The sequence below is a fragment of the Calidris pugnax genome, unplaced genomic scaffold, assembly GCF_001431845.1.
Source record: "Calidris pugnax isolate Ruff unplaced genomic scaffold, ASM143184v1 scaffold25, whole genome shotgun sequence".
In the NCBI taxonomy this organism is placed as follows: domain Eukaryota; kingdom Metazoa; phylum Chordata; class Aves; order Charadriiformes; family Scolopacidae; genus Calidris; species Calidris pugnax.
Window position 1 is genome coordinate 7,269,270 of NW_015090805.1, and position 16,693 is coordinate 7,285,962.

General features: G+C 46.9%; 1 protein-coding gene across 2 annotated transcripts in view; it reads left to right on the forward strand.

Annotated features, from left to right (window-relative positions):
• The first annotated feature begins 5,045 nt into the window (after positions 1-5,045).
• The window catches only part of KCNE1 (potassium channel, voltage gated subfamily E regulatory beta subunit 1), a 31,000-nt gene continuing 19,352 nt past the window's right edge, over positions 5,046-16,693 (forward strand). The window contains exons 1-3 of one of the 2 annotated variants that reach the window (XM_014937989.1): positions 5,046-5,097; positions 6,135-6,432; positions 8,318-8,437. In XM_014937989.1, coding sequence (XP_014793475.1) covers positions 6,389-6,432; positions 8,318-8,437 — 164 coding nt within the window. In that variant the 5' untranslated portion in view covers positions 5,046-5,097; positions 6,135-6,388. The remainder of the gene's footprint in view (positions 5,098-6,134; positions 6,433-8,317; positions 8,438-16,693) is intronic. The other variant, XM_014937990.1, reaches the window with a different exon arrangement.

Below are 16,693 nucleotides of genomic sequence, written 5' to 3' on the forward strand. Positions count from 1 at the left end.
TGAAAACCTTTTAATTGTAACTTGCAAATTTGGAGCTGCAAAGCTTCCTGTTCTTCCCACCCGTGCAATCCAGTTCTGTGACCATTAAAAATGGAATTAAAAAGATATCTGGATAATTTCACCCAAATATTTTTCCAACTAGGGAAAATCCATTTCCTTTGTTTCTTAGCACTTCAAAGGGTCAGAGTTAGAGCCGCAGAACTTCTTGCCTCCTTTTCACCTTCAGCTGCAATTCCTGACTGCCAGGTGAAGGAGTGTACTGGGAGCATCTTAATGGGAATTACCCTGTATCTTTGTTTCTTTTTTTTTCTTTTCTTTATAGTTACTTGTTTGTACATAGAATGGAGCAGAAGAGATGTCCCTATGCATGTGGAACCACAGAAATGGTGATAGACACATGCTTGGAGTCTTTGTGTTCCAAATCAACATATTTCCACAGTTTTAACCTCAGTTAACGGCATATTATCAAACAAACTGAAATGCCAGGGGATTTTTACTTCGAAAACTGAACAGAAGGCTTTTGTGTTCGGTTTGCTCTGGGTGGAGTTGGGAAGAGGGAGGGGTAGCGCTTTTTCCCATTTTTAGCTGGAAAAATCCCTCCAATTATTTGCACTCTGAATGCAGCTTGCTTTGTTGGGTGATTGCTCTTTAGGCAGGTAGGTAAATTCTGACCCACCTGGAAAGAAACAGAAGCTTCGGTTTGACGCATCTGGCTGGTATTAGGTGTTCTAGCTGTCTGCAAGCTGTCCGGTGCCCGAGGGCTGTCCTTTAGGTGAAGGAGACAAGCCTTGTGGCAGGTGGCATAGGCACCCAGCTCAGTCAGGGCTTTGGAAAAAAACAAAAACAAACAACCACAAACCATCAATTTTTGTGTTTTTCAGACTACTGGACCAATCTGTACAAGTGTGGTGTCAGGGGTCCTTGCTGTTGCTTGGGGGTACTCAACTGCCTGGTGTCCTCCCTGGGGTTCCTCTTGTACAAAGAGGGCAAAAGGATTGTCTCTGTTCGGAAAGCTTGGTTGTGCCATGTCTCCTTGGTCGGCAGTTGCTTTTGCCTTGCTGTGACCTCTATTTGGCTGGGTGTCCTGCCTACTGGCAGCAAGGTAGCTCTCACTGAGCCTGTGCTGAATGCAGAAACTCAGAAATTAAATCCAGGTGAAAAACTGTTATAATCTGTAAAATCTGATGGTTGTTCAGCCTAGAGAAAAGAAGGCTCTGGGGAGATGTTGTATCAGCCTTCCGGTATCTGAAGGGCACCTACAAGAAAGCTGTAGAGGGACTTTTTACAAGGGCGTGTGGTGATGGGACAAGGGGTAATGGCCTCAAACTGGAAGAGGGTAGATTTATATTAGATATCAGGAAGAAATTTTTCACTATGAGGGTGGTGAGACACTAGAACAGCTTGCCCAGAGAAGTTGTGGATGCCCCATCCCTGGAGGTGTTCAGGGCCAGGCTGGATGGCGCTTTGAGCAACCTGATCTGGTAGGAGATGTCCCTGGCCATGGCAGGGGGTTGGAACTCGAAGATCTTTAAGATACCTTCCAACCCAAACCATTCTATGATTCTCTGATGGCCATGCAGCAGAAAGGAAACCTCTAAACAGGAGGACTAAGTCACAGAAAAGCACTTGGGCATAATTGCAGCAGCTCTTGGGACTGTGTTGCCTCAGCATTGGGATTAACATACACCAACTTGACCTAGCCTGTGGTAGAAGATGTTAAAAGGTGAAATTCTTTTGCCATCACCAGCAATCTTAGATGTGGGGTATTGCAGTGTGGGCATCTGCAACCTCATCAGTGCTTGTATTTGGTCTTGGCCTTAATATCATTACCCTAAGCAGATGACCTTTTCCTTCCTGATATCCACTGGTTTAGTTTTAGAAAAAAAACATACAGAAAGGTGACCTTAGAAGTAGGCTAAAATATGAATTTTGTACTACTGCAATGTCTGCTTAGTGACTTGTGCTGTTACTTCACCTGGCACATACCTTATTCTGTTTTTTTGGTTGTGAGGGCTTTTCCAACTGGGGTTTTTTTTGGGGGGGGCAGAGGGTGTGTGTGTGATGCTTTTTCCTACATGTGTAAATGTTTGCAAGGTGATTTGACATTGATCTTTATTTAAAAAACAAAACAAAACAACAAACCAAACCAAAACTAACACAAAACCTAACTTTACTTCCAAAACCTACAAAAATAACAAAAACTGCCTTTGACCAAGCATATGAAAACTCATAGCCATCAGTTTTTCCCTCTGAGTACGGAGGCTCCTCTTGTCAGTGAGGATGCTGCTGTGAGTTCCTGCAGTGCTGTGTGGTGCTGCCTGGGAGCAGCCCATGGCAGAAGTGGTGGCACAGTGGCCTCTGGATCTGGCAGAAGCAGGCAGGCGTGGGGCTCTCCTGAGCATCAGGGACTGGAAGTCCTGGCAGAACCTCTCCAGTCCTTCCCATCCAAAGTACTGCATACGCTGGAGAGGAGGGTGGAGGCAAAACAGGTTTCCCTGGCCATGAATCTGCCCTTCAGCAACCATTAGGTTGCTCACAGAGACAAAGCCACCTCTGCTGAGACCCACTTGTACTGCTGCCACCGCAGGAACAGGGGAGGTCTGGGCAGCCCCTGTTCACCAGGGACGTATTTTATGGAGGGGAGGGACTCACGCGCAGGAGCAGAGTGTCTTGTGGGGCATCAGGTGACGAGGTGCAAAGGATGGGGAGCATCACTGATTTTGTTGGCTGTGTGTTGGGGAGGGAGCTGTGGGGATGCATTCGCAGGGCACCTGGCCAAAGGGCACCCCGCTCCAACTTGAGGGTTTGGATGTCACAGCTTTAATTAAAAAGGAAAGGGTTGATATCTTGGTTGTTTTTCCATCTGCAAGATAGGTACTCGCTCTGTCATTTTTATTAGAGTGACTGCATCAATTTAAATTTTGTTTCTTGATACTTTCAAGGAATTTCGATGCTTTAGTTTATTCACTAGTATGATGCAGCAACATTCAGATCATGAACACCTATTGAAATAATTGTGTGCATGAGTTTTTGGATGAGATTCAAAAGAAAACAAACCATGGGAACATTTTTCTCTTCTGTGGAAAGTGGTTAATTTTGAACTTGAGATGTAGTGCAGGATGAAATTAGGTATGATAGAGTAAGCAAAATTATAATCTTCATGCTACTTCTTTGTCCTAGAAAGCTTTACTTTAGGGTACGCTTTGACTTTTTTCAAGAGGTTGTCACATCTCCAACAACTAAATCTTGGCTGTCAACATGTTTAATTAATTTGCCATCAGAAGTGTTATTAGATTTTATGAAGGATGAGAAACGCTAAAGCGACAAGGACAATCATGGGGCCACCTGCCTTTGGTCACAGGGTGATGGTACTAAGCCTTCCAGAGGGAGCGTGGGGTCTGAGCTGGTGAGAGCCTCCTGCAGCCAGAACTGGGAGCAGGGGGGCCACAGGCACCCCATAAGGCACGGCCTCCAGAGCAGCTCGCTCTGCCCTGTGTATCGGGGGGTGCGTGGTGCTTCCCAAACACTCACTGGGCAGGATCCCAAATCACTTTGCCTTTTCCCATTAATGTACCACAGAGGAAGACCTCCCAGAGCAGTCGAGCAGCAATTTGGGTGGTGCAGAATGGGACAGGCAGCTTGGGGACTCAGCCTGCAATGGTTTGCAATACTCAAACCAAATACTTTTGGTTCACATAAAACACCCAAGACTAAGACTCTAAAACATTTGGACAGTTTCCAGTGGTTCTGGCTGACTAGAAAGCTTCCGTGATGCTTGCAGGTAGCAAATCACTGGTGATTAAAACAGAGAAGAATCCTGCTTATTTTTTTTAAAAGGACTGGGGATAAAAGGTGAGGCCAAGTGGAGCTTTTTGACATGAGTGTCACCAGCCGTAACACAAGAAAAACAACATCCTCTTGGTGAGACCTACTGGAAACTATTTGGATGGTGAATTTGTTGTATTAATACAGTTTGAGTAACGGATGGTGTTTGGAAACTGAACTTTCCAAACAAAAGGAATAACGTACTATATCTGGTGCAAGAGTTGAACAACAGGAATTCACATTTTCCATTTCCTAGTGTGGTACAAACAAAGTAGGCTTAAAATTAGTAAATCTGTTAGTCATTGCATTATGAATGGCATGGACGAGTAATGCCACCGCTTGGGGAAAATGTGTGTTATAACTATATACAAGTTTATAAATAAAACAGACCTGCTGCTTGGCACGTGGATCTCACTTTAGCAAGATGAAGCATTTGGCATCTCACACTTGAGCATCTTCATTTGCGTGTGACAGAGGGATTTGGGAGTCAGCAAGGAGGAGTTCTTGGACTTTGCTGGGTTGGGATGTGTCTGCAAAGGGCAGTGTGGGCTGAGCCTGGAGGTGGCATGAGGCTGCCCAGGATGGCTCTCCAGGAAGCTAATAGAGCTCAAATGTACTCACAGTGCTGGTACGTCTGCTACGATGGCTTTTCCAAACTCATGCCTTTTGTAGAGTACTGCTCTCCCATAGTAAATTTGGGTCTTCCAAAATGTTTTTGTCCGTATTTTTAGCTATCAGCTTTTCATTAAACAGCAACCCATTCTCTGAGGACGTTTGCTTTTCAATAATGAGAAGGCGTAGGTTCAGCCAGGAACCTGCAAAAGCAAAAGAGTAGAGTAGTTTCTTAAAACATCCTGGTAGTGAATCCCAACCCTTCTACAAACACTGGGATTAAGGTCACCTCACCATCTGCTTGTGATGCTTTCACCTCTGGACTGAGTAGGGCTTATTGCAGGCAACAGGAAAAGTACAGGCACCAGAGGTTGCTTTTCCAGTCCTGACTGAGAACCAGCATGGGCTTCAGGCTTGCTTGTTGACCAAGAAAGAATGGAAATTATGAGTTTAGCAATAGCCCCTTATTTAAAGCAAGAGGAATGTGTGGCAGCCTGATTTAAGGAGGGACAGTTTCACTCCATGTCCAGCCTATTGTTTCGAGTGGGAGGGAATTCAAAAAAACTGGGAAGGCTTGTTTGCCTGGGAGGAAAAGAAATGCCTAAAGTAACAAAAATATGCGGCGCGTGGAGAAAACGTCCACATGTGCACGCTTAAAAGGTGCGTATAAGTATAAATACAGGTATAAAATTCCCAGGTGAGGAAGAGGAGGGCAGAGTGAAGGAGCTGGGTGAGCGGCAGGGCTGGTGAGCGTGGTGGGGAGGGTGCCAGGGGCAGCTCCTTGCCCACTGACCCACAGCATCCCGGCACGGCCAACAGGCACTGCCGAGGCACAACATCTCTGCTCCCCCTACACACAGTTTTACCAGAACTTCTTACAGGTGGAAATTTTATAGATGGTGACAGAAGGACAGAGCTTTTATTGTCCAACGGTTCCCCTCTTCAGAGGTGGTAGTACAAGAAGGTTCTTTCTTTCCGGCCAGTCTGGGAGCTGGTGGTGTAGAATAAAAATGTTTCGTGGCTCTCAGAAAGCCCTCAGGTTGTGTGGGTGTGCTTTTCACAATCACAGCTGTCAGCCAGTCCTCAGTCCAACTTCAGAGAGCTGGTTCCTGAAGCTTCTGCTGAACTTGCACGACTGATAAATCTCTGTCTCCCTCACAAAAAAAAATATAGGACAATATGCTGAGGGGCTGGGCTTTCTGGCTGGCAGTATAGATATTGTGAATCATCAAAGCGTTTATTTCAGTGGACTGGTATGAAACTCTTGGGCTACACTTCAATATTACTCTCCCCATCGCTGCCTTTGGCTACTTACCACATGAACAATTTATTGATATATTCTCCAGCTCTGCCTTTTTCAGTAGCCTTGGTCTCATGTCTCCAGATGACTGACAATAAAAGTTTGACTGGAGTGCTGACAGCCTATCTACCACAATTAATCTTGTCCAGCGTGCATTTGAGGTTGGCTTTTAGCAATATCATTAGGTGGAGCTACAGCCTCTGGCACTTCTGGGAGGGTCTGTCTCTGTCATTGATTAAACACGCTGAAGATGGATGGTAACTTCAAAATCAATTAATTATTATTATCATTGCCTTTAATTACATCACGCCTGAACTCTGTGAGAGGTTTTCTAGGTAAGTGAGAGACGAAGTCCCTGCTGTGAGGAAGTTACTGTTAACACACGATTCTGATATAGATAAAGAAGAGAAGGACTTGCCCTGAAGAACGGAGCAGCCCAGCAGGAGACTCTCTGCTTTAAGCTTTGTTTCGCTGTGTTCCTCCTCACTTTGGTGTTGCAGGCCCTGCTCTGAGGTAAGGATTTAAGTGCTGATTAACTGAATTTGCATAACTGGAGCCCAAGACAACTCTAGTTAAGCCTCATGCTTGCAGGCAAGGCTGCTCATCCCCCAGGTCAGCACAGCCAGTTCCTAACCCCCACGCGTCGCTGGCATGCACTCATCCTGTCTGCAGGCAGCTTGGGACACCGACTCCAGGTAGGTATTAAACAAGAGCCAATTTTATTTGAAAGGGAGGAGAATTAGTTATTGATTTTTTGGTAAAAATGGGATTTTCGTGTCAACCAGTTGAGCAGAGACTGTCTGCTAAAGCCCAGCAGGCGGGGTTCAGGTGCGGCAGGGAGAGGCGCGATGTGAGATGCTCTATGGGGTGGATCTGAACCCAGCACCAGCTGCAACAGTGATGCTGCCCTACAAAAATCTGTGGTCGTGGTCTTTTCAATGCTTTTACAGTCCAGAAGTGCTGTGTGATACTGAATGAGCGGGCTCAGCACCACCACAAAGCAGGAACTCCCAACTGGAGTGATGCTTACCCAGTGCTACCTCTGTGTTTGCTTTTCTATGCGTGTTTTTGGTTAGGGAAATGCCTTGATCATTTTAATATGTTCTTAATTCACATAGATCAGTGGTGTTTCCAATTTCAGCAAGGCATAGGGAATTGTCTAAAAACATGTGGTGCTGTGCAGGGAGTGCCTACTGTAGCTGTGGCTGCTGGTAGCTGAGGCTGTGCAAAGGCTCCTTAGCTTGGCATGGTGTTTCCTACTGGTGGTCCCTAAACGTGTGCTCTGGCCACTGAAAACATTGGGTTAAATGGAATCGATCAGTTACGGCTGTTTGCATGTAGGAGCTGGTCAATGTTTCCTGGAAGAAAATAATCACAGCTTGTACCTTTGCTTCAAGGTGTTTCAGATGCCGAGCGCCCTGTCTGATGTTCACATCCTCTGACTCAGCTCATGCCCTTTTGCTTTTTCTCCCATGAAACGTGTGTGTCCAAGCAAAGAAGAACCTGGCAGAAAACACTGGCTCCGGGTGGCGTAAAACCACTCTTAGGCTGACTTTTCTGTACTTTCTGTTCCTAAGCCTCAAGATTTCGTTTCCTTCTGCTTGGTTGTGATCAGAGAAGAAAGATATCCTGTGTGTACTAACCTCGTGTACTAACCTCATGTACTAATGATCTTGCCCTTCAGTTTATAAAGCTACAAGCAAGTTGCTGCATAGCCCACGCAGCTATCTAATGTACAGGGCCCTGTGGCATCACTTCTGTTGAAGAAAATGTGAGTGATGTGGTTTATGCTCCCCTTTGATGCCTGCTTTACTTTACAAATGCAGAAAGCCTTTCTTCCTTGACCTGCAGAAGAATTGAGCAGCAGGCAGTTTTCTTGCTCACCACTTCCAAATCACAAGGAGCTGGAGTTGTGGCATGAGAGGTGCCAATGGGTCACAGACCCAGGATGGCCAGAGGGTCAGGCTGTGCCCACCACCCACCCGAGGTGGAGAAGGGCAGGACGGGCACTGGAGAGCAGGCGTTAACGTGTTTCTCTTGTGCAGACCCTCGCTGGGGTGATGGCAGCCAGGTTTTGTGCTGGATGAGCTGTTGGGGTGCAGTGATAAAGAGACCTGCTGCACTGCCTTGTCCTTGCTGGCTCCTCTGCTGCTCGGGAAAGTATTTTGGGAACAACTGAAAGAGCTCTGGCTGTGCCCTCGAGGTGATACACAAGGTCTGACTTTCCTTACACTGAACTGGGAGAAAATTTATTCACTCTAACTTGGTTAAATCCATGCAGAATGGGGGTAAGGAGAGATGAGATGCTCAGGACAGTGCTTGTCTGTGCCAGTGCTTCAGCTAAAGCTGCTGGGGTGTAGCTGCACGTCCGAAAAAAGCGTGTCCCAGGGGCAGCCCTGGCCCTCTCGCTCTGCCATGGGTCAGTGGACCAGAAACACAAAGGATCTCAGAGGTTTCTGAAGGGTGGCAATTTTCTCATACTGCTGGCGTCTGGTGTTTGCTCGAGGGGAAAAACAGCACAGCAGGAAGATATGTGAGGCTACTTCTGGAGAAAAGCTCATCTGCCTCCCTGTAAAACAGGCACCTTCTTCAGAAGTCAGGACTAGCGCTGCCTCTGAAGGACTTCCCTCATAATGCAGGCAAGGTTGGACCATACGTGATGTGCAGGCACAGGAACTTCTGGGTCGCGCGGACGAGAGAGTGAGTGTATAGCTTTCATTATTTTAGCTAAATTAATGGAAAGGTTTTTTTCACTTTTGCTTCTCAGGATACAAGGTTTCCCTTCCCCCATGATCTGGCTCTTCTCCTGAATGGGTGCATTTTTGAGAACGTCCTTCCTGGTGCATGGAGAGCCCTCCTCTCCCAACCTTACCTAGCAATTTGATGCAAATTCCTGGGAGATTAGAGGGGACATTTGGACAGCTCGCTCCTTCTCTACCATTAGGGAATCTTTGATCTTTCTTTCTTCTGGCAATACTGCTAGCAAAATTGGTCTCTAAAACATCTCTCCTTCTTGGTGTATTGGGAGATCTGCTGATCAAACATGGGTATAAACTGTTTTCTGAGGAGGTTGGATTCAGTGGAAGAAAAGCCAAAGGTTCAATATTATTTTTGCTTAAGCAACATACTACTAAAGGAGAACAATGCACACCTGTAAAGCTTTCAATACTTCAAATGATGGGAGGATGAATAAACCTCCAACAATGTGGTGATGCTCTGGTGGCTTTCAAAAGCCCTTCCTGACTGATGTCGCGGCTCTTCACGGGTCATTGCAAGTACAAACCCTCCACTGCCTATGCAGATTTTGGGGGGCTTGGGATGGGGGTTTGTTTTTTGGAGATCTTATCGTTTAATGCCTGTCAGCTCTTCAGTACTTAGGGATCTAGTTTGATTAGATGTGCCTTGTGAATCCAACCTTTGAGTTTTGCCATCTGATTGAGTTGGGACTGTGGTTTGTCAGCCCACATTTTCCCCCCGGCTATGGTGAGGGCAGGGGAACTGGGCACTGCAGAAAGACAGAGTGGTGAAGGGGAGCATCATGTGGGTATACCCCTTGCTCAACCGGGGGTGCTGCCATGTCGTAGGGAAAGGGGGCACAAACCCCTGACTGCTCTCCTGTGGCACAGACATGCTGCGTCCTTTTGGGAGCTAAGCTCAGGTTGTGATGGGCATTGCACGATATCTGACAGCCTCTGGCTTACTGCTGCAGCAGCAGTAGTAGACATTGCACGGTGAGTTGCAGATATAACCTTAAATATAAGCAGGGGGCAGGGTTGGTTTGATTTCTTTTTTTTTTTTTTTTTTTTTACTATCTTGTCCTTACGTGGTTGGGTGGAGCAATGAATCCTGCTTAGTCATATGCTCTCACTTGGTACCTGCTACATCCCAAAATCTGCATCTCTAAGGTGTGTGTGCTCTCTTTGGAAAAATGCCATTTTAATTTCTTAATGGAATCTGGCAAGGATTTTTGACTTCTGTGTACTGCAAAGGAGGAGAAAGTTTACAGTATTTAACACTCACTAACTGGTGTTAGCATGACCCTCATCAAAGTGCAGAGGGGTCTGTGGTGCTTTTTCACTGCACTGATCCAAAGTTTTCATGGGCTTTTTTTCTCAAAATATTTTATTTTTATGAGAATATAGCTTATGTAATTCCACCTGGTTTAAGTGAGATCTTCAGACAGCATCTTTAAATCCTCATTCAAAATAGTCCGAAGGGCTATTTTAGCTGTACTTTGCACAAGAGAGGGGTGGTTTGATTTTTTTTTTTTTTTTTTTTGGTACTATCTTGTCCTTACGTGGTTGGGTGGAGCAATGAATCCTGCTTAGTCATATGCTCTCACTTGGTACCTGCTACATCCCAAAATCTGCATCTCTAAGGTGTGTGTGCTCTCTTTGGAAAAATGCCATTTTAATTTCTTAATGGAATCTGGCAAGGATTTTTGACTTCTGTGTACTGCAAAGGAGGAGAAAGTTTACAGTATTTAACACTCACTAACTGGTGTTAGCATGACCCTCATCAAAGTGCAGAGGGGTCTGTGGTGCTTTTTCACTGCACTGATCCAAAGTTTTCATGGGCTTTTTTTCTCAAAATATTTTATTTTTATGAGAATATAGCTTATGTAATTCCACCTGGTTTAAGTGAGATCTTCAGACAGCATCTTTAAATCCTCATTCAAAATAGTCCGAAGGGCTATTTTAGCTGTACTTTGCACAAGACAATCCTTCCTTCCGAAAGATGTATGTAGCTTCACCTTTTTCTAAACCATGACAGCAAACGAAAACTTAATCTCCCCTTAGACCACCTGGGGAAAAAGTGTGGAGAAACTTTTGAGCGAATGACTCCTTCTGGCTGTGCACAGGCAGTGCAGACCTTCATGATGCTCCTCCTCACCTTCCTCCATAGTGGTAGAGAACAGGGCCTTCTAGTGCTCTCAACCAAGACAGTGATCCAAGTAAGTGCTGCCTGGCTCCTGGCGAGCCCTGGAGGTGCCCAGCCGTGCTCAGTGGCTTCCTGAGGAGACCTGCTGCAGGGTGCTCTGAAGTGGGCCAGGAAACGTGCTCCTGGGGAGAATATGTCTGAGCTTGGGACCCAGTGCCTCATCCATTCTTCCTCTGCCTAAATCCTGGTGGTATGTGTGCAGCCCAGTGGGCATTTGTAGGATACACCTAACGCAGGCCAGGTAGGACTGAACTTCTTGTACAATGTATTTTTGGCTGTTTGCATTTAACTTGCTGGTGGTGGCATGGACAGGTTCCAGCAACTCTGTATGGAACGAAGGACAAGGATTTGTTTGCATCCTCAAAGAGTTGTCAACCGTACCATCTGCTTTCCAGGGCAGCACCTTGCAGGCTCTTCTGGGTGGGCCTCAGCAGCTCCATGGTTAGTGCACCCAGGGCAGCACACATGCCTGAGAGAGCTTTGGATGAGGGGAAAGATGCTCCAGAGCAGACTTGGCCTCTGATTTATCCCTGCACAGAACAAAGCTGGAGAAAAGTGGAAAAACCAGCCCAAGCATCCCTTAGAGAAAAAAAGCTGCCTGTATCACTGCTCCTCAAGGAAACACATGATAGTTATTCTTCTCCTTCATTGATGCAGCTTTTTAACCTGTGGAGGCAGGAGCAGCAATCCACACAGGCAGGCTCTCTCCTCCTGGGAGCAGGAAAGAAGAAGTGTGATGGCTCCGTCATGACCTGCTCTCCTGTACCACTGCTTGGGGCAAAACTTGGCCTCCTCTCCTTGGGCTGGCTTCAGGGTGAGGGGAAGATTTGGGGGGATTATTACCCATGTAAACAGCATCTTTTAAAAAAATCTTTTCACAGCTGAATGTTTATAGGGGAGTGTGGTGGGTAAAGAAAAAAAATAATCCTGTTTTTTACTTATGAGACTCTACCCATTTGAGGAAAATAATAAGCCACCATTTGTTAAAAAAGGGGATTGAATATTTTGTGAGCAATGTGCCCTACTGCTGGGTGCCAAGAGGCAGTGCTGCTGGTGGCTATTGAGCTGTGGCCACCTGCATACTCGGCACTGAGCTGGGACCATTTAACATGATTATTGTGCTCCTGTCCCAGGAAGTGCTCATTTCCCAGCAAGACTGGGGCAATTGTGAAGTAACATTGCTAGCCAGTAGAAATGTGTCCAGGAATTTTATGGCCATCCCCATATACCCATGGAGCACGACTGTGATCTTGATTATTTTTTTTTAAATGAGGTTCTGCTTATTGTCAGGTAACCGTGCTGCTTTCCACGTGCGTTTGCAGCAGTGCCCAGGGGACCCAGTGATAGGGACAGTAGAGATGCGCTGCAAGGTGGTGAGAATAGGAATTGGTCGTTTCCCCGCAGGCACCGCATCGCAAATCACCCGGAATGCTACTAGTGGAAAGGGGTAGGAGGCACAGCACGGGTACTGCGGGAGCTGATAACCACAGCTTGCTCTCAGGAGAGGCAGTTCGAAGTGGATATGAATTCATATCTAATAGTATAGCCTTCCCACAGCGCCTGGTCAGAAGAATAAACCGCAGCATCGGTCACTGCTAAAATAAATTTCCCCTGTTCCGGTCATTAAAGCAATGAGCGCTTTCTGATTGGGGATGACTCATCTGAATCATCAACATAAAAATATAACACTCCAGCCTTTGTGCCTCTGCCGGCATCTATGAATTGCTTATCAGTAAGGGAATTGCATTTAACCTTGTTATGGGCGTGAGGAGTGTCTCCATCCAGTGTCTTTCCAAGTGCTGCAGGTGTCAGCACATTTTTAATTTAACAGTGTGGTTTTTTTACAGTCTAAATTGTATTTCACTGGCAGGCTGCAAATGGCAAGCCCGTTTCCCCAGCTGGTGTCAATCCACACAGCTCTGCCTGCTTACTTCACTGCAGCTTGGCTGATTCGTGCCAGCTGCAGCTCTGACCTGTGCTATCGCTCCTGCTGCTGCAGCCAAGTCAGCCTTTATTGTGTAGCTGCATAATAGCACAGGTTGTGCAAAAGTAGGGGAGCAGGTGGTCCATGTCCTTGCTTTTAGGATTCGGATGTGCTTGGAATATCAGCAAGTGTATGGGTGTCACCCTCTTGGCCAGGTTTGCTAAATGTTACGTGTGATTCCAAGTACTTTTATTTTTGACTATCTGACTTGAGCTTTGTTTGCAGAAAGCCGCTGCTGTGGTTTTCCTGAAAGCCCATCCGTTGTAAGATGATTTGGATAACCCCCAAACCGAAGTTATTCAACGTCACTTCTACAGCATTTGGGCTGAATTAGAGGTCACATCCCAAAGGGGCTGGCTGACACCTTTAGCAATAGAGCCATTTGGTGGGAATTCACTCTTGGGATGGGGAGGGAGCTGGAGAAGGGCTTGAAGCCCCATTTGTTCTCCTCTCCCCGTGGATCTGCTGTAAGGAAGCAGAGGCGAGCAGGCTGTACCAACCTGGAGCTTGCCATGACCTGACCCCAGCTCAGGTCACTGCAGGACAAGAGAAGACCAAAAGCACCTTCTGAGTTATTTCTCCCTCCCCCTGGGCTGCCCTGAGCAGCCCTTTCATTTCTTGCTCAGGAGCCCAGCAAAACTCTCAAGCAAAGATTTGCATAACTTTCTGGTGGTTTCCCCTGATTTTGAGGGATTAACATGATACATATGGGAAAGTGCCAAAGATAATGATCTCCTGGACAGAAATAAGTTAGGCTTAATCTATTTATGGGCAAGAGCCATAGCAGCAACCTCTCTAAGAAAGAGCAATGATTCATTGAAAGAATAAACTATATTTTCTGCTCCCCATATCTATTTCAGTATTTCTTGCCTTAAAGCAACACTGAGACCGATTTAAAAACAAAAGACCTCCCTCCACACCTCTATCAGGAATATGGTTTCAAGAGATCTGCAAATTCTCACCTTCCAGAGAAAACCTGCCTTTGCTTTCTGAGGGATCCCATCACTCTTCATGTCATCATTGTACTGAAGAAAATGAAACCTGCGGCTACTGACAGATCCAGGAGGGCAAAGAAACTTCTTTCCTGGAGTGGTTTTGTAGCTTTGAGCCTAGCCTTTGTACATTGCCCTTGTTATATAAAAAAAATAATCTCCCAGTCAGATGCCCTCTGAGGTCCCACCAAAGTCAAGTAGAAGTTACACAGATGCTTCTAAAACAAAAAGAATCTGCTCTTGCCTAATAAAGACATAATCCTCCTCTCGGCTGCACTGGAGCCCTGCTGGTGTGATGGTGGGGGAACTGAGGTCCCACATGGACCTTAAAAATAATCCTTGTTTTGGTTTGCCCAGCCCCATGGCTTAGTCCCCTCTGGAACTGCATCAACTGGAGCAGTTTTGCCGGTGGTTACCCCAGCACTCAGGGGTGCAAGGAGGCTATGGGGTGAGGGAAAGCAAGGGTTAGTCACCGTATTCGCATTTTCCTTCCTCACCATTAGCCAGTGGGATCCTGTTCACAGATCTCATGCTGGTTTTAGGAAAATGACTGTGAATATCAATTCTCTGTGATACAACAAGAACAAAGCAAACCCCAGAAACACAATGGTGTTTCTACAGCGTTGCAGGGAGACTCATTCCTTGTCCCCCTGCAGAAGGGGTTTATTCCCTGCCAGGTGGTCACGGCATCCCTTATCAGGTTGGTAACCTCCCTGCTGCATTTGGGATGGTGGGTTGATACCCTACTCTTCACCTGCCTGGGTGGTGGCAGGGGACTCATCACCCACCAGCTGCTGCTCCCCATAACCTGCTCCTGCCTTCCCCATGGAAAGTCACTTGCCTGTTTCAGCGTGGGTTTGGTGATGCTGCCTAGCACAGTTCAGGTGCTCTCCATCGCCCATCGTCCTTCCTGCCAGTGGAGAGCCCTGCCTTGGGGGCAGATGACAAGAAATGGGGCTGCTTCTGCTAATCCTTGCCTCAAAGTGCCTTCCTTGGGCACTGTTGCCCAGCCTGCCTCATGTCCCAGCAGTTCCTTCCCCCTGCCTGTTTCTCTCCCAAAGGAGGGGCATGGCCACCAGATCATCACCAAAGTGATGATCCTGTTTCCCAACACCTTTTTGCATATTCAGCCATGAGAAGAGGCAGGCTGGTCCAGGAAGTGATGTGATCTAATTTCGTCCCAAATTTCTCCCACAGGAAGAAGCAGGGCCTGACTGTTAGCTATCTGCTGTCACTGACCATGCATGCTCTCCTTCTATCCTCTTCCTCCTCCTCCCTCATTCCCTTTGGGACCCTCTCCAGGCTTGAGGCAGTACCTTTCAGGGTGCTCAGGCTGCCCTAAAGTAGAGTGTGGTGCAAGTCTTCACTGCCCTAACCCTATATTTCATCCTTCTTCATTGCCATGAGATTTAATCAATTTGTTTATCAAGCAGTGCACTGTTTTCCAAATTAGCCATAGCTCATCCTTACAGCAGCATCTTTTCCTGGTAATGTTCTAGTGTTCAGTTAAACTCTTGGGACACCTTTCTGTGATTTGGATGAGATCACACACCCAGGCACATGACTTCTTTTTATTCTGGTATTCTGGTGGCTGGGGTTGGCCTCAGGCTGGTGCCACTGGTCTCCTGGGAAACGTTTTCCCCACCACTGGGGAGCAATCCCACACTGTTACCAGCTCCTCCTCTGAACTTGGGCTATCCCTTCAACCTCTCAATTTTCCCAAGCCCTATAAACACTGTGCCTCATGACAGGCATTAAAATGCAACTGAAAGGTCTCAAAGGGGAAAGTCATGTGGGTGCTCGGCAGGTGCTTGAAAAAGCAAGAAGTATCAGATCTGCCTCAAGGCTTCCCAGAAGCAAAGTGAAACTTAATTTTGCTGCCTTGGAGGAGAGAAACTGAGCCTCCAGCGCCATGCAGGAGCTGGGCCAGAACCAAGCCAGATGATTTCCAGGGCTATGGACACAGCTCAGGACAGTTGCCGGCACTGCCCACCCCCTCCTTCGGTGTAGTCTGCTGAAGTCCAGCCTGGGAATTAATCCCTTCTTGTTGACAGCTTGCTCTCTCTTTTGGATGCAGCAAAGTTATGGGCAGTGAAAACATGGTCTTCATCGCCCACCCCACCGAAAATGTAAAATAAAGCTCCTGAAAGCAGGCATGCAAGAAAATACCAAGATACTGTTTTCTTCCATTCTTTTCAATACCTCAGTCACTATCTAAATTCTCTCTAGCAGCCATCCTAGCAACAGCCCCCACTAAAGCTGAGGAGCATCAGCCAAGGAGGGACCATTCCTGTCCCTGTTTGCTGTGGGCTGTTGAGATTCCCAGTTCCAGGATACTTCAGGGGCCACACCATGCACCGGTGTGGATCTGCCATGACCATGGGGCCACAAAGGCACATTATCCCACATCACCAGCATCCTCTAAATGAGTTGAAAGGCAGCTGCTTTGCAAAGCTAATAAATTAATTTTATAGGTTCCAGGTGGGCATTAATGAATGTTGCCTTTGGCTAACTGGTGATTACAGACACTGTTTTCTCAAATGGAGAATAGGTTTTTAGGTTGTTGAGGATTCTTTTTTCTTTTTTCTTTTTTTTTTTTAGGTGATGGATAGGATTTAGCCAGTGCCCCCTGTAGTGAGATGTCTGTGTTGAGTTCAAGGGGCTGCCCCGGAAATGGCACCCCACTCCTCCTTACACCCCAAAAGCTGTAATGTCACTAGAAGATGGACCTCACCTTACATCGTACCAACCCCTAATCCCGGGGGATTTTGCTGACACTACTGTTGTTTCTAAAAATGCCACTGTATGTGCCTACCTGCACATCTTTGGTCCCTTGTCTGGACCTGGGGACACGCAGGGCATGGTGTGTTTGTGTGTGTCAGCGTGCAGGGCAGTGAGGAGGCGAGTGTCAGGGTGCGAGGGCAGCCTGTGTGGGGTCAGCAGGGGAAGCCAGCTGGGGCAGACACCCTGGCATCCTCCTCCTGCTCCCCTTGCGCTGCCCTGCCTGTACCCCACACTTGCCATGGCCCCCCCGTGTCC